The 24,579-nt window shown below is 39.4% G+C and overlaps 1 protein-coding gene across 1 annotated transcript in view; it reads left to right on the forward strand.

Moving 5' to 3' along the window:
* MAP1A (microtubule associated protein 1A) overlaps positions 1-24,579 on the forward strand; it is a 393,360-nt gene that overhangs the window by 355,056 nt on the left and 13,725 nt on the right. The window contains exons 3-6 of the mRNA XM_073568587.1: positions 2,971-3,053; positions 7,471-7,611; positions 10,741-19,258; positions 21,489-21,721. Coding sequence (XP_073424688.1) covers positions 10,891-19,258; positions 21,489-21,721 — 8,601 coding nt within the window. The 5' untranslated portion in view covers positions 2,971-3,053; positions 7,471-7,611; positions 10,741-10,890. The remainder of the gene's footprint in view (positions 1-2,970; positions 3,054-7,470; positions 7,612-10,740; positions 19,259-21,488; positions 21,722-24,579) is intronic.

A 24,579-nucleotide genomic window follows, 5' to 3' on the forward strand; every position in this document is an offset into this window, starting at 1 on the left:
CTCTGATGGTGAGGTCAGGCTTGTGTGGCAGGTAGCTGCCAGGTGCCACTCCAGGGTGGTGTCAGGCTGTGGCTGCTGATCCCACTGGGGAACAGAATGCTAGGACAGGTGCGACTGACAGACAGGCAGGTGCGCACGGCAGGCACGGCTGGTACTCTGGCAGGACCTGGCAACTCAGTAGCAAGACACTAACTGAGTGAAGGCGATGCTCAGGCAGCTTCCACCAGGTGGAGCTGTCTTAAATATCTGAGGCCTCTTGGCAACTGGCTGGAACACCTTAGGCAGGTGGCACACTAATTCCATAAGAACCAGAGCGTGCCGGCGCCGCCCCCCTATGCACACAGCCAGGAAGTATGCAGAGAGAAGGCAGGAGGCAAGAGGCATCCAGCACGGAGCCGGCAGCAGACAGAACTCACAGCATGGCCCGGAGTAGTGAGTAAGTTGGTGTGTGGGGGATGGGAGGCCATGCAGTGATGCCGGCAGGGTTGTTACAATAAAGGCCCTGTCTCACTAAGCAATCTCGGTAGCGAGATCGCTGCTGAGTCACAACTTTTGTGACGTAACAGCGATCTCACCAGCGAGATCGCTGTGTGTGACAGCGATCAGCGAGCGGCCCCCCTGCCAGTATCGCTGATCGCTGCAAGAAACCTCTGGGCATTTCTTTGGTCGCTGGTCTCCCGCGGGCCAGCACGCATCGCTGTGTGTGACAGCGGGAGACCAGCGATCAGGTGTAAAAAAATAATAAAAAAAAATAAAAAATATAGTTATTCTCACCTTCCGATGTCCCGTTCAGCCATCCTGCCTCTCTCCACGCTCCGGTCCCTGTGATCCTTTGCATGAATGACCGCGAGACTTTGTTATCCCACGAGACCGTGACATCTCGCGGTCATTCGTGCAAAGGATCACTGGGACCGGAGCGTGGAGAGAGGCGGGATGGCTGAACGGGACGTCGGAAGGTGAGAATAACTATATTTTTTATTTTGATACTATTTTCTACAGCGATGGCAAGCGATGCCGGGCGCTCGGCATCGCTGTGTTGATCGCTGGTGAAGCTGTCTGTGTGACAGCTCACCAGCGATCACATAGCGACTTACCAGCGATCCTGACACCTTCATATCGGTGTCGGGATCGCTGGTGAGTCGCTTAGTGTGACGGGGCCTTTAGTCTATGAACTGCTCCAATATTGACTTTCAATGACTTTCTTTCCCCTTCCCTCATTGACAATTCTGCTTCACATCACTTGTCTTATCCATTGTATTATTCCTGTGCCCTGTGATGTACAAATATATTATTTTTCAGATGTTGTGCTACTCTATGCTTGATAAAGAGACCTGAGTTGTCTCGAAAGCTTGCAGTTTGTTATCATCTTTTCAGTTAGCCATTAAAAGGTATCAACCAAAGAGGATGCTCAAATTGTAATATTTTTCTATCTACTGGCTAACCCAGTATAAAGATATATATATTTTTCCTGTATCCAACTTGTGTCAGTCATTCCACTGGTTACCCATCAGCTACAGAGCACAATCTGGTCTCTTTTATTCATCTGTCTCCACATCCTCCATGCACCCAATGATACCTGGGAACTGTACTTAAACAGATATTGAGTGATGACCGGATCATGCAGCTTTATATCATAAGACCTATTTGTTATAATGAACGTTGGACTATATATGACAAGCACTTTTTACCTAATGGGTACCCGCTTTATCTTCTAGATTGTAAGCTTCACCTGTAACTGGTGAAGTATGTGTTACTTTGTGATGTCTTTATTGTTTGTACATGTTCACGCTTAATTAACGTACCGCGCTTTTCACGCCAGTGTTGATGAGAGGGCGAGGTGGAATGCGAGGTGCCCGATTTATTAAGAGACAGGTGCTTCTTAGTAAATCAGGCGAGGTGTGAAGTGTCATGCGCCTCTGCGTGTGCCTCCCACAAATCTTGTACAAGTCAACGACTGGAGTAATATATGTGATGTAAGGAATGCCGCCACTCATCATGAATTCGATGACTGGGGATCGCCACATTCTATTTTTGCACAGCCTTGTGTTGTGCAAAAGTTTTGCAACTATTCAAAGCTTTTTATTCCAGAATTCTGTCCTAAAAGCTTTGATGATATCTTTTTGCCCCTTCCAGCGCAGAGCTGTAGTAGTAGTTACTGATGCTACTTTAGTTAAAGTCTTTACACCAGTGTCTGTACAGAAATTGAATGTTGTAAAATACAAACTCTACGATATTGTAGTCCAGCAAGGGAGCATGGTGTTATCAGGCGGTTGTGACGTTTGGATGGTGTGTCAGCACCAAATAAAGTGATTTTATTAGAAACAAAACAAATATTTTAAGATTGGAGTCACATAGTTTGTAGAAGTTTTTGAAGCAGCTGTCAAAGCCAAATCCAAAGGTTGTTGTTGTGTCTGGCTCAATAACAGTATGTATGATTCCAGCCTAACAAACCATTTCCCATGGAAATGAACAGGATCTAACAAGAGATCACTTTTTTTTTTAATATTTAAGATATTTTTCCATTTTTTTCCCCTACAAAATAATATATCAAAAGAGAAAAAACCCTAAACATATTCTAAATTATTTACATGTTTGACTTTAATGAGACATTTTTATTAAAATGTTCTTTTTGCATCCCAATATCTTGATGTTGAGATTTCTTAGTTGTACCCTTTGTACCAATGTAAATTCCTGAAACAATTACAGCTGTGAAGATAATATCTTTCATTTGCTGAATACAAGTGTTGTGTGGGAGGAAAATTACAATCTGATTTGAGAGTAAAATGAATAAAAAATGTTTTTGTTACTTGTACTTAAATCACTGTTTTCTTCAAGTCAACATTATACAAAAATCCTTAATTGTCAACTGTGTTCTATGTGGAGGTTAAAGGAATGAATGAATGAAGTCAAATTATGTACTGGGATTAATTGACAGTTGTGCCATTTAACAGTACATTTTTTTTTCCGTAGGCCAAAGGACTTTGCAGCATCAAAGTGATGTTCTAGAGACAGTGATCCTGGTGAATCCCAACTCAGACAGCATTGTTTATGAGGTACTGTCTATCATTAGGAGAATGATCTGTTCTCTTATTAAGTCATGATATGATACAGAAGAAGTCGTTAATTAGGTGGGAAGCTAAACACATGAGCATCCTCCATGTCCTACTCCATCTGTTTATACTGTTGCCTGACCACTCCATATCCATTGCATGCCCAAAATGATAGTTAGCAAATGGAATGTTAGGATATGTTGTACTTCTAACTGGTGCTTGACTATATTGATGGCAATACACTTGAGGAAATCTTTTTTTCCATCTTCATGAATTGGTTTTGTTGTATAGTGCTTATAAAACAGACGCAATTTTTCAATTTACTGCTTATTAGAAATGTCAGCCGTTCTTAGGATATTAACCCTTTTCTTTTGTTTACAGCTCTTTGCCATGAAGACCAACCACCACTGCTGAACAGCAGAAAATGCATAATGCTTGCAAGTTCTTTTCTACTGAGTTTGTAAGCACTGTTTTGAAGCTAGATGGGATCACTGGAATGTGCTCTAACCTAATCTTGGCCAGCTTCAGCACAGTGTGTACAAGCTAGACCTCTGCAGTGGTCGGTTTCTAGGCAACAAGCTGTAAACAAAAGACAAATATTGATATGCTAAGAACAGCTGCAAATTACCATTTATAAGCCAAGTTTGTCAGCACATTTCTTTTGTGCTGAAAAAGCCCCCCTTTGGCTTATACTCGAGTGAAGGTCCCAGAAGATGGAGGGAGAGCTGCAGCGGCAAAGCAGCGGGTCACAGGAGGCAGGAGCCGGCTGCTGCGGCTAAAGCCTGTACCCGCTGCTAAAGAGAAATGAGTATTCACTGTGCTGGCAGTGAATATTCATTTCTCTGTAATAGCGGGCACAATAGTCACAACTGCCCTCTTCCTGCAGCTGCTGGGCAATCTCGTGTTCCCGCTACTTAAGATAAATGAATATTCACTTCTCTCCACTCCCATAGGCATGAAGGGCAGTGAATATTCATTCCCTTAAGTAGCAGGCACATGTGATCGCTCCACCACTGGGAGCTCAAGGACAGTTTGTAGGATATTTTTTTTTAATGTTTTTCTGATGGGAGCCATGCATACCAGGCTAGAAATGAGGAGCCATGCATACCAGGATAGGGATGAGGAGCCATGCATACCAGGATAGGGGGATGAGGAGCCATGCATAACAGTATAGGGATGAGGAACCATGCATACCAGGATAGGAATGAAGAGCCATGCATACCAGGATAGGGATGAGGAGCCATGCATACTAGGATGAGGGATGAGGAACCATGCATACCAGGATAGGGATGAGGAGCCATACATACCTTCATATGGATGAGGAGGTCATTCATATCAGAATAGGGATGAGGAGCCATGCATCCCAGGATAGAAATGAGGTGGCCATGCATACCAGGATAGAGATGAGGAGGCCATTCATACAATGATAGGAATGAGGAGCCATGCAGACCAGGATAGGGATGAGGGGGTCATGCAGACCAGGATGGGGATGAGGAGCCATGCAGACCAGGGTAGCGATGATGAGGCCTGTCAGATCAGGATGGAGATGAGGGGGTAGTTCATACCCGGCTTATAATTGAGTCAATACATTTTCACAGGTTTTTTGTGGTAAAATTAGGTGCCTGAAAAACTCGGCTTATGCTCAGGTATATACGGTAGTAGTAAATTGCAAAAGTCTGTTTTTTTCCAAGCACTATTCTACAATATTAATTTATGAAGATAGCAATAACCCTTTAAGGAGAAAAATTGCTGAACTTTAGCTCTGGAAAAGAACTAAGTGTAAAGATGGCCGAACACCCTAGATACAGTGCCTTGCAAAAGTATTTGGCCCCCTGGAACTTTTCAACCTTTTCCCACATATCATGCTTCAAACATAAAGATACTAAATGTAAATTTTTGGTGAAGAATCAACAACAAGTGGAACACAATTGTGAAGTTGAACGAAATTTATTGGTTATTTTAAATTTTTGTGGAAAGTCAAAAACTGAAAAGTGGGGCGTGCAATATTATTCGGCCCCTTTACTTTCAGTGCAGCAAACTCACTCCAGAAGTTCATTGTAGATCTCTGAATGATCCAATGTTGTCCTAAATGACTAGAAATGATAAATATAATCCACCTGCGTGTAATCAAGTCTCCGTATAAATGCACCTGCTCTGTGATAGTCTAAGGGTTCTGTTTGAAGCACAGAGAGCATCATGGAGACCAAGGAACACAACAGGCAGGTCCGTGATACTGTTGTGGAGAAGCTTAAAGCCGAATTTGGATACAAAACGATTTCCAAAACTTTAAACATCCCAAGGAACACTGTGCAAGCGATCATATTGAAATGGAAGGAGCATCATACCACTGCAAATCTACCAAGACCCGGCCGTCCCTCTAAACTTTCTTCTCAAACAAGGAGAAGACTGATCAGAGATGCAGCCAAGAGGCCCATGATCACTCTGGATGAACTGCAGAGATCTGCAGCTGAGGTGGGACAGTCTGTCCATAGGACAACAATCAGTCGTACACAGCACAAATCTGACCTTTATGGAAGAGTGGCAAGAAGAAAGCCATTTCTCAAAGAAATCCATAAAAAGTGTTGTTTAAAGTTTGCATCAAGCCACCTGGGAGACACACCAAACATGTGGAAGAAGGTGCTCTGGTCAGATGAAACCAAAATCAAACCTTTTGGCAACAATGCCAAACGATATGTCTGACGTAAAGGCAACACAGCTCATCACCCTGAACACACCATCCCCACTGTCAAATATGGTGGTGGCACCATGATGATTTGGGGCTGCTTTTCTTCAGCAGGGACAGAGAAGATGATTAAAATTGATGAGAAGAGTGATGGAGCCAAATACAGGACCATTCTTGAAGAAAACCTGTTGGAGTCTGCTAAAGACCTGAGACTGGGACGGAGATTTGTCTTCCAACAAGACAATGATCCCAAACATGAAGCAAAATCTACAATGGAATGGTTCACAAATAAACGTATCCAGGTGTTAGAATGGCCAAGTCAAAGTCCAGACCTAAATCCAATCGAGAATCTGTGGAAATAGCTGAAAACTGCTGTTCACAAACGATCTCCATCAAACCTCACTGAGCTCGAGCTGTTTGCCAAGGAAGAATGGGCAAGAATTTCAGTCTCTTGATGTACAAAACTGATAGAGACATACCCCAAGTGATTTGCAGCTGTAATCGCAGCAAAAGGTGGTGCAACAAAGTATTTCGTTAAAGGAGCTGAATAATATTGCACGCCCCACTTTTCAGTTTTTGACTTTCCACAAAAATTTAAAATAACCAATAAATTTTGTTCAACTTCATAATTGTGTCCCACTTGTTGTTGATTCTTCACCAAAAATTTATATTTGGTATCTTTATGTTTGAAGCATGATATGTGGAAAATGGTTGAAAATTCCCAGGGGGCCGAACTTCGCAAGGCACTGTAGTTGTTGGCCAAATGCTTGATAGTCATTCCTCCGAATCTCTCCACACACTAAAGCCCCCGTCACACACAGCGATCTCGCTAGCGAGATCGCTGCTGAGTTACAAGTTTTGTGACGCAGCAGCGATCTCACCAGTGAGATCGCTGTGTGTGACACTTACCAGCGACCGTCCCCCCTGCCGGGTATCGCTGATCGTCCTGGAATGGCCAGGACATTTTTTTGATCGCTGGTCTCCCGCTGGCCAGCACGCGTCGCTGCGTGTGGCAGGCAGGAGACCAGCGATTAGCGAGCTGGTGCTGGTAACTAAGGTAAACATCCGGTTTCTAAGTGGCACGCAGCGCTTAGAAACCCGATGTGTACCTTAGTTACCAGCGCGCTGGTGCAGGGAGCTGGTAACCAAGGTACACAGTGGGTAACTAAGCGACATGCGTTGCTTGTTATCCGCGTGTCGCTGGTGCTGATTGCTGGTGAAGCTGCCTGTTTGGCAGCTCACCAGCAATCATGTAGCGACACACCAGCGCTCCTGACAAGGTCATATCGTTGTCGGGATCGCTGGTGCGTCGCTATGTGTGACGGGGCCCTTACACGTAGTGTGCATGTGTTCTCATTGAGGAGAGGAGAAATAATCTCCATTCAGACATCTCTGACAGCAGATGTTCTCTCCTGAGAACAAAAGATTGGACATGCAGAAAATCTACATACCTGAAACTAAACTTCTTTTCCCTGGAACCTTCTATCGAGGGAGAGTTGAGACACGCAAGAATACAGTAGAGCCTGACTTCGATGTTCAGTGGTCAATGTACAATAACTTTTTAGACTTATCCATTTGACAGTTCTGTAAGCCTATTAATTAGTAATTTTATATGGAAATCATTATATTGTATAGAATCTGTAATATTGTGAGCCTGTGACTGCTGTTATTTCTGTCATTACTACTTTTGTCTTTATATATTTTTTGACTAAAGGGCATTTCTAACTTTCCTACTAGGTACGGTCCTTGATCACAGATCCTTCTGCTTACAAGCTCCTTATTCTGAGTGGCCAGTGCTCTGACCAGGAAGGAGACTTAATTCTGCAAAGTGGTACCTTTCCATTACATAGACTGGGAGAGGTGTTCAATGATCCAGAAGTAAGTATATGAAAAACAAATATTGTATTCTTCAGACCATAAGAGGCACTAGACTCACCCCAGCTTTAGGCAACAGAAAAAATGAAAAACATATTTCCTTCTCATTAAACCTTCCCAGACTGTGTAAAGAAGCTGAGATTTTAATATCACAGATTTGAATGCACTAGGGTACAATAAAAAGGTAATACGTCTATTGTTAGTGTTGCTGTGCAGCATGTGTATGGTATACATACGCACATTATGTACTCTCTATTCATTGCACACATGTACACAACACTGCTACATTCATAGTAGACACACGGCCCTGCTATAAAAGCAAACACACAAATCTGCTACAGACACATTTCTGCTACATACACAGACAGCTTTGATACATTCACAGCTCTGCTACACAAATACACAGCTCAGCTACAACACAGCTTACCTACATCATCAAAACAGACACAAACAGCTCTGCTACATGCACATACATATACAGACACATACGCACACACTGAGTATACCCTACCACATATTTAAGTTTCTTCCAAGCATGTAACTGATTACATGACCCGAAAGGGCCTTCAGATAGCTATAATCCTCAGCATCTGTGCAGTCATAGAAACTGTAGAGATGTGCAGGTCCTGTTAGCTTTCTCTTTTGCCCTGCATTGATCAGACTGATCATTCTAGGGCAGGATGAGTGAGCTGTGCTGCTGCAGAGCTTTCTGTTATCGTGAAGGATGCGGTGTCAGTATTCTCCTCCTTTTTTGCCTTTGACTTGCTGAAAATTGTGTTTTCTTGTCCAAAATGATGATGGTTTCCAGCAATGCAAATATTGCTTACATTGTATATCCTGTTGCTTGCTATAAGCCTTTTAACTTTTCTTAGAATGCTATAATACAGCCCATAAACTGTATATTCAGGTGTTAAAAAAAAAAATTAACTTCTGACATAGCAGAAAGTAAACTGATTCATAGTAAAGAGGTTTTGTATTTTAATTTAGCTTGACATGGATCTTAATTAACATAAGTTCTATGTACAGTAAGTATTTGGCAATTTTATTAAAGGGAATCTGTCACCAGGTTTTTGTTGCCCCTTCTGAGAGCAGGGTGATGTAGGGGCAGTAGGGGCAGAGAAATTGTTTGTAGCGATGTATCACTTACTGGACTGCTTATTGTAGTTTTGATAAAATCTGCTGCAGATATACCAGTTCTCTTAATGTTAAGCTTAACCCCGCCCACTCCACTGATTGGCAGCTTTCTGCCCATGTACAGTCTACAAAAAAGCTGCCAATCAGTGGTGGAGGTGGGCATATACGAAGCTCGTAGAAATGCTTGACAACCTTATACAGTCATGGCCGAAAGTGTTGGCACCCTTGAAATTGTTCCAGAAAATGAAGTATTTCTCCCAAAAAATTATTGCAGTTACACATGCTTTGTTATATACCTATTTATTTCCTTTGTGTGTATTGTATTAGAACAGCACCAAAAAAAAAACAGAAAAAAAGGCAAATTGCACATAATTTCACACAAAACCCCAAAAATGGGCCAGACAAAATTGTTGGCACCTTTCTAAAATTGTGGGTAAACAACTTTATTTCAAGCATGTGAGTCTCGGTCAAACTCACATGTGAGAAGTAACAGGTGTCGGCAATATGAAAATCACACCTGAAACCAGATAAAAAGGGGAGAAGGTGACTCAATCTTTTGCATTATGTGTCTGTGTATGTCACGTTAAGCACAGAGAACAGAAAAAGGATGAGAGAACTGTCTGAGGACTTGAGAACCAAAATTGTGAAAAACTATCAGCAATCTCAAGGTTAAAAGTCCATCTCCAGGGATCTTGATATTTCTTTGTGCACAGTGCGCAACATAATCACAAGGTTTACAACCCATTGCACTGTAGCTAATCTCCTTAGATGTGCATGGCAGAGAAAAATTTATGAAAAGTTGCAACACAGGATAGCCCGGATGGTGGATAAGTAGCCCCAATCAAGTTCCAAATACATTTGAGCTGTCCTGCAGGCTCAGAGTGCATCATTGTCAACGCGAACTGAACTATCTGTAGACATTTGAATTAAATGAAACGCTATGGCAGGAGACCCAGGAGGACCCCACTGTTGATACAAAGCTAAACTGCACTTTGCCAAAATGTACGTAAGTAAGCCAAAATCCTTCTAGGAAAACATCTTGTGGACAGATGAGACCAAGATAAAGCTTTTTGGTAAAGCACATTATTCTACTGGCTACAGAAAATGAAATGAGTCCTGCAACAAGCAAAAAAAAAAAGAATAATTAACAGCAGGCGGAACGCTATAGATGCTACTGTGCAAGATAATTTTTTTCTCTCTCCACAATAATATATGAGAAAATCATAAATGAATATATGCATATTATTCATTGTATCATGCTACAGTGTTGGTGCCTCCGCCTGCGCCATTTTGATTAATGTTAATTTTTTTTCCACACAATATTCTATGCAGTATGTAAAATAAGGGGCAGGTCACTGCGGGTTCAGTGACCTGTGGTAAGCCCATACAGATGAATATATAAGTAGAGCACCACATAAAGCCCCTCACAGGCTGCCACAGAGCACGAGAATCTCATTAACTGAAAACTGCAAATAAAGATTGAACAACAACCACAAGATTTGATCAACCCACATATCATTTCAATCAGTATAACAGCGCCAACCTGGCACTGTCTGTAGGTTACTGAGCACAATCCTGCTGACAGGTTCACTTTAAGTTGAGGGAGTCAACAATTTTGTTTGGCCCCTTTCTGTTTTTTTTGTAAAATTATGTCCAATTTGTCTTTTTTTTTCCTTCTGTTTTTTTGTGTTGTTCCAATACATACAAAGGAAATAAACATGCGTATAACAAAACATGTGCAATTGCAATAATTCTCTGGGAGAAGTGTTTCATTTTCTGGAACAATTTCAAGAGTGCCAACACTTTTGCCCATGACTGTAGCAGGTTTACTAGTTCTGTAATGATAATCTCCTGCTGATAAATAGTGATTTTATCAAAACTACACTAAGCATCCCAGTAAGTGGCACACCAGGGGCTCTGTCTGTGGTGACAGATTCCATTTAATAAATATCCCTGGAATTTGGTTAATCATTTTGATTTGTATATGTGTCACTGCAGGTCTGCCAGCTCTTCAGCAACACTGATCCAGAGATTAAAGCATCTTTAACAGTATCTTGCTTGGAAGAGGGAGATTGGTGCAACCTTGGACATTCCAGTTTCCAGGATATCATAAATTTGAAACTTAATCCTGACCTTGTCTTACCTGCTATGGATGGGGTTTCAGAATTTGCAGACTATGTCTCAGAGACAGTTGATGTTCCTTCTCCTTTTGATCTACTGGAACCACCAAATTCAGGAGGATTTTTAAAGTTGTCAAAACCATGTTGTTACATATTTCCCGGAGGAAGGGGAGACTCCGCACTATTTGCTGTCAATGGATTTAATATTCTGGTTGATGGTGGCTCAGAAAGGAAATCTTGTTTCTGGAAGTTGGTTCGACATTTGGATAGAATTGATTCCATATTGCTCACACATATTGGAGCAGATAATCTTCCTGGAATAAATGGACTTCTTCAAAGAAAATTAGCTGAGCAAGATGAAGAACAATCTCAGGGCTCCACTGCTTATAGTGACTGGATGAAGAACTTAATATCACCGGAACTGGGTGTAGTGTTTTTTAATGTTCCAGATAAACTGAAAATGCCTGAGTCTAATATGAAAGTTAAAAGAAGTATTGAAGAAGCTTGTCTGACTCTGCAGTACTTAAACAAATTAGGAATTAAATCTGAACCTTTATACAGGGTAATTAGTAACCAAATAGAGCCCATAACATTGTTTCACAAAATGGGTGTTGGCAGGTTGGATATGTATGTCCTCAACCCAGTGAAAGACAGTAAAGAAATGCAATTTTTGATGCAGAAATGGGCTGGAAATAGCAAAGCAAAAACTGGTATTATATTAGCAAATGGGAAAGAGGGTGAAATTTCAGTACCATATCTTACATCTATCACTGCCCTTGTTGTTTGGCTCCCTGCTAGCCCAACAGAAAAAATTGTGCGTGTTTTGTTTCCTGGAAATGCTCCACAAAATAAGATTCTAGAAGGTCTAGAAAAGCTGAAACATTTAGATTTTCTGAGATATCCAGTAGCAACACAAAAAGAAATATCCAGTGGTGTCCCACCATCTACTGGCAAGCACACAAAAATAAAACAAAGGGCTGACAGCAAAGAAAGTCTGAAGTCCTCTACACGACCAAGCACAGGTAAGCCAAGCAAAAGAGAAGATATTTCTGAAGAAGTGGCTAAAGATGGTAAACCAGAGATTACAAAAGAAATGAAATCAGAGCGAAAAATCAAGGAAGACAAACATACTGAGAAACCTTTAAAAACAGAAAAGATAAAAACAGAAGCAATTGATTCTGCTAAATTAGAAAAGAGGAAACTCCTGAAAGAAAAGACTGGCAAAAAATTCATCAAGGATAAGATTTCCAAACTTGATGAAAAAAAGGATAAAGAAAAGAAAGAAATAAAGAAAGAAAAAATAGATATAAAGAAAGAAAATATTAAGAAGGAAGATAAGAAAGATGTAAGGAAGGAAGATAAGAAAAAGGATTTTAAACCTGAAACTAAGAAACTATTAAAACCCGACTTACGGCCATTTACACCTGAAGTGAGAAAAACATTGCACAAAGCAAAAGTTCCTGGGAAAATTAGAACTGAAAAAGTTAAATGCAAACCTGAAAAAGATTCTGCACCTGAACAAAAAGTAAGCCATGTACAACAAGTACAAATGGGAAACAAACCACAAACAGATGATATGACAGAACAGAGATCAGTTATGTCATCTCCTGAGGATCTCACCAAGGACTTTGAGGAGTTGAAGTATGAAGACAACCTAGAACAATCCAATATAAAGGAAAATGATCCTACTCTTTCAAAACCAGAGACTATTGAAAATAGACCATCAGATATGTCATTAGATCAAAACCAATTCAAAGATGAAATCACATTAGATGAAATAACCTCAGATAAGAAAAGTCCTCTTGAGTCCCCAGATGAAGGTATCACGACAACTGATGTGGAAGGAGACTCACAACATGAAGAGAAACCAATGTATCAAGCAGTTGAGACAGCTGAAATGGTTGATGAAGGCGCAGCAATGGAGGAACCTGCTGAGATGGCAGAATATGAAGATGATATAAATACAGAAGAAGAAACTACCCCAAATGTTGACAAAGAAGGCGTATCTATCAGAAACAAATTTGAAACTATGCCAACTTTAGACATTCAAGATTTAGAGATGGATGAAGATAAAGAAAATGAATTGGATGAAAAGGGAATATTAGATAGAAAACAAAAAGAAGAAATAGTGGTAGAGCAAAAAGATGACCATATCTGTAGAAAAGTCGAAGATGACAAGGAAGTAGAGAAAAATGTAGAAGTTGTGGAAAAAGCAGAGGTGGAAGAAATGGAAGAATATTCAGAAGAACTTAGGGATGATCTTAAATATAAGAGCAGTGAATACACAGATCACTCTGATGAACAGGCAGAAAACAAGCCCTCCAATTTTGCAATGTCATTGCAGCAAGAGACTGATGCAATAATAAATATTTGTGACCAACATGTATCAAAGGAGACATCGTACTTAACTGGTGCCCCTGTCTCATCTGGAACTACTGCAGAGCACATATCATACATCCAAGATGAAACAATGCCAGGCTATTCAGAGACAGAACAAACAATTTCGGATGAGGAAATACATGATGAACAGGAAGAAAGAATTCCTCATTTACAGTATGATGTTGGCAGTTATGACATTTCTGTCCCAGATCATCCTGGATCATTTGAGGCAATACATGGCATCAAAGCAGTTTCATCTACTGAAGGTCCTACAAAAGGCTATGTTATGCAAGAATCTGAAATAGTGGGATATTCTACAAACATTGTTGCTGCTCCACTTGCAGAGGAGGAACACGTTTCCTCAGCAACGTCTATAACTGAGTGTGATAAACTGTCTTCTTTTGCTACATCTGTTGCCGAAGATCAATCTGTGGCTTCTATTACTGCACCAAAAACTGAAGAGACTGGAAAAAGCTCATTACTACTTGATACTGCCAACAGCATTCCATCTTCTCACACTGAGGCAACCCAGGGCATAGAGTACTTGCCATCTGCTGGTACTATATCACCTACATCATCTCTAGAAGAAGATAAATGTTTTAAATCCCCTCCACCAGAAGATTTTCAATCTCTCATGTCTGCAGGAAAAGATCGTCTGAGCGGCTCAGTACAGGATGAAGAACTTGATGATGATGCAACAAATATGGAGACATCTAGTAAAAAACTTTACAATCCTCTTTTATTTTCTGAACATGAAGTTATTGAGGTACCATATGGTTATAATACAGACATGAAGATATCTCCAGTTATTTCTGGAAGTGAACAGGACAAAGTTGATTCCAGCTTTGGAGAGGCTGAGGAAAGATGTCTAAGTCCTGATGATAGCACTGTAAAAATGGCATCTCCAACTCAATCAGGTCCTACAAGTACAGGACACACACCTTCCCACCAATCCCCTGTAGAGGACAGATCTGAAACTACACAAGCTGAACTTTTTGAAGCCGCTGATATACTTAAACATGAAAGAAAAGATGAAATAACAGTATCATACGAGTCATCTGCAGAAAGTAGGGAGCATCTTGATAAACCATATGAGTCATCTTCAGAAAGTAGAGAGCACCTTGAAAAATGTGATCTATCTAAGGAGGAAATGTTTTTTATGAAATCAGAGCCATATATGCAACTTGAAGATTTAGATTCACCGAAGCAAGTCTTAAATATAGATTGTTTACCCACACGTAAAGAAGCAGATGCTGATACACAGCAGGTAACATCACCCATGCAAATATCAGCAGTGTATGGCAATTATTCTGAAATCATAGAGCAGTGTCCTGTAAAAGATGATACCGAGAGCTCTGGCCAAGACATATTCTTAGGAGATGCAAAGTCACTTTCTTTTACAGAACAGGGAAAAGAAGATGACACATCCTTACAGATGTCTTTGATAGAACAAAGTCCAATTGTAAATGAAACATATCAAGGAAGCCCCACAAAAGAAACATATTTAGATGATGAAAGTATTCTTCAGTTGAAAGATCAGACTCAAAAGGAAGAAATGAAATGTTCAACTACTGAAATATCAGCAGAATGTGTAGATCCTTTGCTGTCCCTGAAGGAAAGCTTTGGAGAAGATCAGAAACACCAGGAGGCAAATTTTCAACAATATACTCAATCCTTCATGACACCTGAATATAGAGAAGAGAAACAAACATTTTCAGAAGTCCATTCAGAAGAGTCATCAATAGCAAAGACACAATCATATCATTCTGATGGTAAGGCACAGCAAAAAGAAGACAAATCTCCTGTCACTTTCTCTTCAAGCCCTGATGACTCAGAGTCATTTTCTTTTGCAGACCATAACCCTCTCAAAGGTGATCCTATTGAAATAACCATCAGAGGAAAACAGGAATCATGTCCTTTTCAGAAGCCATACAATTTCCAACATACTGAGTTTTCTCTTGATTATGCAAAATCAGCAGAAAATGTATTAGAAAAAAAAGAAACCTCAGATGAATCAAAGAAAGATACATATAATGATGATTACATTGATAATGAAAAGTCAGATGAAACTGAAAACATTTATATGAAACAGATGACGTGTGAAAAAAGAGTGTGGTTTACAGAAGAACACTTTGGAGAGGAAGAACAAGAATCTCGGTACTTGGCAAAAGAGAGCTACAAACTACGGTATACTGAAGAAGGAGAGAGCACATTTCTTGATGATACACTTGATTGGGAAGACCAGTCTAAAGAGCAATCTTTGAATTTAGATGTTGTAATTCAAGAAGCATCTAATAAATTGGATAGCGAAATATTAGATACAGAGTATGCACATTTTCAAGAAGAAAAGCATGTGCAAGAGTCACAACATTTTTCAAGTGAAAGCAAAGTTCAACTTCAAGACCCCGTTTCACAAATAAAAGATTCATATCTTTCTGAGCCTGCAAACATCTTAGACAAAGTTCCCTATGTAACAACATCATCTGATGCACTAGTAATACAGCAGGATGGAACGAGTGTCCCCACAGCCTTTGAGGATAGCAGTACAGAATGCATTAAAGTGAAATTAGAACATGTGGAAAGGGGTTTTAAAGTGCATGAATCAGAAGAAGAAGATGAATATCCATATTCTCAGACTGCCAATGACTTCCCAGTCTCTTCTTATCTGGGTGGTGCCATAGACAAAAAATGTGTTATTCAACTTGGTGAAGAAACAATTAGTGGATTTGAAACACATGAACATTCAGACATTATGGAGTCAGTAAAATCAAAGTATAGCTTTCAGGAAGATGAACATTATGATGTAAAAGAAATATCACCAAAACAATTCTCTTCAGAGGACTGTACATATCAAGAACAAGCCAAACAGGAATACAAAGTATATGATTATTCTAAAGAAGATAAAGAGCAAGAATATGTTGAAACATCATACAATAAGACATCATTTTCTAAAGACAAAATAGACATTACTTTTGCAGAATATAAAGGTGACCCTAAAGAAGATTTTTTTTCAAAACGGGACAAAAAAGGTTCTCCCAGTCTGTTGGATACTGGCTTCAAGTCATCTTGTAGCCCATTTGAATTATATTCCCAAGATAAGGACTCGTATAGTGACATAAGGAAAGGGAAAGTAGAAGAAAGAGAACCAACCCCTTATCCAAATGACAAGTCTTTTCAGTATGCTGACATATATGAAAAGATAGCTACTTCAGGAGTTGGTCATATCATAGAAGAGGTAGAGCCTAGTAGTGCTAGCTATCTACAGAAGGAGAAGGAAGAGATACTAACTTTAGGCACAGACACATCCAGACATGAATTATATGGAGAAATATCTTCCAAAGAAGAGGAATCTCATTTGTATACCTCAACAGAGAAGGAACTCTCTTCTCCAGTATCCCCAAAAGAAAAAGCAGACCGCTCCATTTTTAAATATACTGAAAAGCAGGAACAATTATCAGCAAGTTCTGAAAGCAGTAAGAAGACAAGTAGTGTATCCACTGAAGAAACTGAAAAATCCCACATGGAAGAGCCATATCATACAACAGATCCGGAAAAAGAGTCAAATGTCTCCTCACTTGGCACAGATCTTGCATCAAAAATAGATACAGTGGAACATGAATACATTGAAAAATCTACCTATCTTCATGCACATCATGATGATTATGACGAGGAGGAGGAAGATGATGATGATGATGAAGATGAAGATAACATTAGCTCAGCTAGTCAAAATGTTACTCAAGCCGAATCGGGACTTCCTGAGTTGAAAGACTCATATTATGAGAAAACAGAAATACAAGAAGGAAATGCTAGTGATTCTGAACTAGAAAAAGGAGCAAATGAAAAATCTGAAAAGGAAAACAAATGCCCCACCAATCTTGGTAGTTTTCATGATACATACACATATAGTCCAGCAAAGGAGAACAATCTCTCTAATTTTGGTGGTCAAACAGAGGTAAAAGAAGTTGACAATAAACACTATAATGTCCACACTGAAATGAAAACTACAGGATTGAGTGGTTCTCAAGCTCATGACTCATTTGGAATAGCAGAATATAGTTTCCATGAAGATAAGCATCAAACAGAAGAAGATACTGATTACACATATTCTCCGTTTGTGTCAAAAAATGAGCCCACAAAAGATGTTTATAAAACTTGTTTCCAATCAGAATGCCAACAGTCAGAAACCATTAGGGAAGGACATAGTGTAAGTCAGGTATTAGAAAGTTGTACTGTCATTGGTAAGGAAAAAGAAACATTCTCTGGTTTAGCAAAACATGAGGCTACAGACTTAGCATCAGAATATTCCTCTCAAGCATTTTCAATAAAAGAAAAAGAAATTGGAGAGTCGTATAGGGTTTACCAGCAATCATCATCCTTTGCAGAGTCTAAGGAATTAGGTACTGATGCTGAGTACTTAGAGGTCTCTGATAGAGCTTCTGAAGTAAGTTCATCATTATCCAGATTTTCTCCTTCAAGTCCTCAGGAAGCTAAGATTTCTGCTCAGTATACAAAGGCTGACTACCAAAATCGTGACTCTCAAAGTGTGTCAGAAACTTCATCTGAAGCTAGCACACCAGTTAAAATGGACACTGCAGAAGGTTTTTACTCACAAATGATCAGTGGTTATGCAGCAGAAGCAGAACCCAGTGTTAGGAATTTATGGGACGTATCGCCTCTTGTTCCTGCTGATGCTACCAAGCATTCAGATGAAAAAGATGTTACTGATGATCATGAATCTACAGGTTCCTATGACATGGATGATTGCACATTACCATGTAGAGTTGAATGTAAAAAGAGTTCTTGCACATCAAAGATCGATACAGCTAAAGAATCCATCACTGTGCATCAGGATATTACACAGAGTGAAATAGCAGAAGTATATTCACCATCTAATGTTTTTACATCATTTCCACACCATCAGCAAGAAGAATCATCAACTGCAAATGGTCCTACAGAAATAAACAATGTGCCAGAGTTATTCCAACACTCACAATATGGCGACAAACAGTGTTACTCTTCAGATGTAAAGGATGAAAAGTCATCTCCAGATTCAGACAGAGGATCTTCTCCATACTATGAGGAAGAAGATACAGATAAATCTAACCGACCTACTTCTCTTATGTCTCCTGAGCACACATTTCAGCCTTATGAGGCACAAAGAGGCAGAGGGTCCGATGATCATGGAGATGCTTCCCATGAAGTTGACACATGTATGGGTACATCAACTGAGTATGAGCACAAATTGTCTTCATCAGAATATATGCACAGGAAAGGGGAACTTTCTCCATCTTTCATTAATCCTAGTCCCCTTGAACTTTCTGATGACAGTGATGTTTCACAAGATGAGGGTCACCCTTCAGTTAAGGGTAGGACCCATAATGTAAGAAAACGTTATGCTGAGGGTGGCACAGTTGATGAAACACCTCCCACATCTGTCAGCGATTCAGGATCATCTCAGTCAGACTCAGATGTCCCGCCAGAAACAGAAGAATGCCCATCTATAACAGCAGATGCTGTAATGGACTCTGACGAAGACGCAGACTTTCTTCCTGTGGATAAAGCAATGGGAAACTCTCATCACAGCAGTTCAAGACACGGCCATGATCCAAATCCTGCGCCATTGATGGATCCCTATCCCCACCCTCCTCATCCTGATGTTTGTATGGTAGATCCTGATATGCTAGTCAATGAATTTAACCCTGTAAAAGGTGACAGGATTCTTAAAAAGGATCTAAAGGACAAAACTAAGGGTGTAAGGAAGCCTTTAAGTAAACCTAAATCAACCTCTCCAGCTAGGAAACTAGAGCCCAAGGGAAAACGGTCTCCAACACTGTCAAAACAGACATCACGGGAAACTACAGAAAAATCACTACGAAATGCAACAGTGAAGAAGGAAACAACTGAAAAATCTCTAAAGACAAGAAGTACATTGCAAATGCATTCTTCAAGAGAAGACAGAGAAGATACATCTAAAGGTGGTATTCCTGGCAAAGTGGTGAATGGTGTAAAATCAACAGGTAATGCATTTCTAAAAAAAAATTTGTAAAATCATAAAGGGGTTTTCTAGGCATACTCGTTCAGGAGATGTAACATCAGTCCTTTTGCAATGCCACTGTTTGCTGTGTTGCCGAGGCAAAAATCCAATGGCCAGCGAGTATTGTGTACGGACCCTATTTTAAATAGCAAACAACTGAGTAAGTGTGCTCACCAGAATAAGAGTCTAGGACATTTGTAAAGTAATACGTAACTTTATTGAATATTTTCATTATAAAGCATACATCTAGCCATAACTGTTCATGAAACTCTCTTCATGCAACATGTTTTGAACCTCATGGGTTCTTTAGGTTCAGTCAAAGTGTAAAAAAAAATAGTAGGTATGCTGCAATGACAGCATTTAAATATTGAATCCTGTGCAAAGTATTGGCTTAGTGTCGAATGGTTGCCTCTGCAAGATGCGAATCAGTGGAAGAGTGTCTGGACAACAACATTAAATGTCTCTAGATTACACAAATGAAACCTCACTTGATGGGAGCAATATTGAATATACTTTGTTGTATGAAGGAGCATTTATGCTTCTATATAATAGTGTCACTATAGGAACAGAATAAAGGTGTCGTTCACACTTGTATTTTTAGTTTCAGTAAACACCAGTTGGTTTTCTTTGCACTACATGTAGACTTGTTCTGTTCTGTACCGATGCTGAATCTAACACAGGCTGCGGTGAATTGCAAGTTTATGCAGCCTAAACTATTTTAGAAGGACACAGAAAAATTTTGGGTATAAGAAGAAGACAATGGTGAGATTCAGCAAGAGTAGAGGCTGCAGCAAGCAGCCAATCAGCAACCAATAATTGACCATAGTGGCCATGTACCTTCTCCGGATACTGTTTCTTCAGGCTCAGATGGAACAAGGCCACCTGACAAAAAGAACCAAAGAGACCAGTGGGAGACACCAGGAACAGTACATTTGAAGAGAGGGCTACCAATACATAGAACAAAGACCTTCAGTGGTGAAACAAAATGTTGACCAAATAAGATAAAATAACAATATCAGATCCAAATATTAAACTCTTAAAAGGGTTGAAAAAAATTACCCAAGAGTAAAGAATGATGTAATATAAAGAAATAACCATTACTTGCCAATTGAAACCCTGCTCCAGTTGTCCCCCATAGTCCTGCAGTGAGGACATTCATTTCATTATTTAGGTGACCGCTGCAACCAACCACTGACCTTATTGTCACTTTTATTCGACCACCTGAGCTATGGCACTTGAACAGTTTAAATTCAATTAGTTAATAATGGTTATTTGACTATGTTTTAATATTCCCTACTCTTAGGCAAATTTTATAAAATCCTATAAAAGAAAAAATACTTTTAAGGCAATTTAGGTTTTGTAGAATCCTTCCTTAAAGAAGGCCTTCCAATAAGATTTTTTTTAAAATAAATCTGTGTATACATGTATGCAGTATAGTGTGTATTAGTATGCTAACCAACCACCTCCTTCTGTGGTATCCAGCTCCGTTCTGTGCCTCTTCTCAGTTGCATCACCGCTTTCAGACTCTCCGGCTCAATCTAATCTCTATGTGTGAGCCAGAAGTTTCTTTTACAATGTAAGCCAATGGAGCTTCATTCTGACACTCTCTAGGCTTACATTGTGAAAGCCACTTCCAGGGTCACACAAAGTGGTCATTTCACCCCATAGTGACCATATAGTGCTCAGATGACAGCTAAACACCGGTGGTCCCCAAAGTTACTGAACTGACTATCAAGGATTCTGTATAAAACCAAACGAAAAGATACCGTAGCATTCATCATAGGACTCCAATTGAAGGTAGTAAAGTATGATGCAGTGTTTAATTCAATGCACAAGATCTTGTAAGAACAAGCAGGATATTGCACTTTCATAATGAGGGAAGCTGTGGAGGGTTGTGGGATCCCGCTCTGCATGCCAGGATGCCACAACCTGGAAGTTCAGACCTGATTTTTAATAAAAAGTTGGGATTCTTGGAGTAGCACCAAGGACATTTATCAGCATAGTTGATAATAAGTGTTATATACAAAAATTCCATTGTTTTCTTAAATAAAAATGACAACCCTAGACTGGGGATATGTACTCTTTACAGGAATACCACTTTTGGCTAATGCAATCGCCGAAGGGTTAAGAGCCCAAAGAAATTTTGCATTGAAATTTATTTAATTGCTTCATAAATTGTATTGCTCTTAATATGATTCACATCTTCCCGGCAGGAACAAGCAGCTCTAAAGCCATCTCTACAATTCCTCCTGGACCACCAGTGTATTTGGATTTGGCATACATCCCTAATCACTGCAATGGCAAAAATACTGATCAGGAGTTCTTTAAGAGAGTTCGAGCTGCATATTATGTTGTTAGTGGAAACGACACAGCCAATGGAGAACCTAGCCGGGCTGTACTGGATGCACTTTTAGAAGGGAAGTCCCAGTGGGGAGAAAACTTGCAAGTAAGTTTAATTTTTACTTAATGCAATGTCGACGAAGATTTTTCCCACGAATTACATGTATCGCCTATCCACAGAATTCAGGAGATACATTTAGGATCACTGGAGGTCTCGAGAAAAGAACAAGCGCTTTTTTTTTTCATTTAAATTAATAACTTTAACTCTATTCTTTGGGGGAAGGGGGGGTGGAGTGAGATATAAAAAAGCCATTTCACTGTATTGTGCATTTTTGTATGCTTCAATATACTTAGTATACTAAAACATTATTGCCTATCAGTAGTAAACTGTCAGACAATCTACTAGGCAGTACATTTGACTTAACACTAATTGGCAAAATGCTGAGGCATGCCTGAAGTCCTTTAATATGACTACAGCTGACATGGCAATCAAGCAGCACCCCAAAATCGCATTTGTGGGCTGCTGAAAGGTGAAACTTGAAGCCTCACTGAAACCATTGAGAGGCCCACTTTCTATTGACTATAGAATCCAAGAATTAAATATCCAGGATTAGACTTATCTCCGATCAGTCATTACAGCAGGGACACAGCTCCTGTGCCCATATAACCACCATGACGGAATTGTGTGTCTTTCTTTCTCAATGTTCACTAATCCATAATGTACACGTACAGTTATGTCATGTTGGCTAAGAATAATTTAGTGGGGCCATCTTATTAATGTGTATATGTTAGTTTTGTGTGTGTTGCAGAAAGTGGATGGAGCTTCTTCAGTTACATAATGTACAACTCATTTTTTAATATTTTCTGTAATTTTTCTATTTAGAAGTGTAAATTTTAATTTCTTATAGCACTTATCATAAAGGAGCTTTCAGTTAGTTTATTTTGATAGGCAAAAAGACAAAAGCCAAGAGGATGTGCAACATCTGCATAATGTTTGCATATTCTCCATGTTTGTTAGCTTGTGTATTTTTTGCATTCTTCATTTTTTTTTCTGTCATGGTACAAAAACAGATTAATGATCTTGGGAAATTATATTATGGTCATTGTGAGAATATATACTAATGTGTCTGATGACATTGTACAGCAGTTGCGTAAGTAGCAGTAAATACATTACAATTTTTTTTAAATTGTAATTTTTGTTGAAGTTTTTCAAATTTTACAGGAAAAGAAAAAATAATTAGGCATTTTAGATTTTTCACTATCATTTATAGGTTAACAACCAATCTTATACTATAGTAATAGTTAAACATTTTCAAGTAGATAAAGAGTAAAATTTTACAAATTTTTACAAACAAACACAGACTCAGACAAAAGGAAAGGGGGGAAATGATGTGGAATGTTATGACCTAGTTATATCCATCTCATAGAGGTCATATATTTAACGTAGCCCAAAAAGAATCCCAAGGAGACCAAACAAGGTTAAATCTCTCTACAGTATTGTGATTAAAAGCTGCCCAGTATTCAAAGTTCCTGATATCCTCGATGAGAGAATATAAATCTAGTTGGGAAGGAGGAGAGGTTTGCTTCCAATGGTAGGCAATCAAATAGTGTGCTGCTGTTAACATATGTAAAAGCAGTCTAATGGATCTCTTGGATATGGATTCAAGGAAAAGATTTAATAGAAAGAGCTGAGGACTTAATGGGAGATTTACACCAAAAACTTGCTTTGTGAGGAGTTGGATTATCACCCAGATAATCAGTGGACAGTCCCAAAAAATGTGAAATTTAGAACCTCTACCCAGGACGCAACACCAGCAAAGGGAAAGAATAGATGGGTCCATTTTATGTAAAAATTCAGGTGTATGGTACCAGAGATGAAGGATTTTGTACTCATTTTCTTTGTATGAAATACAAGAAGCAGTCTTGGCTGCTCTGGTCCAAACATTTCTCCACTCTGCCACGGTCAGTGTTTTACCCAGGTATTCCTCCCATTTGAGCATATAAGAGTTTCTAGTTGGGGAATCTGTCTCTGGAGCCTGTAGAATATTGTAAATACTAGATATTAAACCTCTTGTTGTTGAACTATTCTTGCACAGTCTCTCAAAGGAGATAGGAATGGAGGTCTGTAGACCGTGGAATAGTGATGAGGCAAAATGCCTAATTTTAATATATTGAAATAATGTAAGAGAATGGAGGGAAAATTTTGTTTTCAGCTCATCATAGGAATGTAGAATTCACATTTTATCGTTGATTATGTCAGTGAAGTTAAACAAGCCAGATTGAGTTTTTTGTGAATATCTTAACATCTGAATTGAGAAGGGCAATCGGTCTATATTTTTAACAGTCTAGTCTATCCTTGCCCGGTTTGGGAATCAATGTTTTAAAGGAATTTAGCAGGGATCGGGGTTCCCTTTAGAAAATAATTGAAAAGGGCAATTAATGTAGGGAGAAGTTCATCTTGGAAGGTCTTGTAGTATAAGTAGGACAGGCCATCAGGTCCCGGGGTCTTCCTATTTGGAAGGTTATGGATTACATTTTTCATCTCCTCTTCAGTAATTACGTCATTTACTGATGCTATTGCTTCTGAGGGAAGAGAAGGTAGTTGACAAGAGTCCAAGAAAGAACCAACAATATTACTTCTGGTTAGTGGGTTAAATGGGAGAGTGGAAGGGAGCGAGTAAAGTTGTGAGAAATAGTCATGAAAAATTACCGCAATTTCTTTAGGGTTAAGTGTAATTTGATTATATTTATTACACAAGGCATGAGGGGTAGTGTGTTCTTTTATGATCTCTAAGTTGTTAAGCTAGTAACATGTGGGGTTTCTTGACTTTCTCATAATATCTTTGTCGAGTATAGAGAAGAAGCTTTTCCACCCGATTCAAAGCTGTTTTTTTTAACTGAGCCTGAATGTCTATAAGTTGTTTAAGGGTTGTTCTGGAAGGGATAGAGAGCATATTTGCTTCA

Source organism: Dendrobates tinctorius, unplaced genomic scaffold, assembly GCF_039654945.1.
Source record: "Dendrobates tinctorius isolate UK_male_01 unplaced genomic scaffold, ASM3965494v1 ptg000022l, whole genome shotgun sequence".
NCBI lineage: Eukaryota > Metazoa > Chordata > Amphibia > Anura > Dendrobatidae > Dendrobates > Dendrobates tinctorius.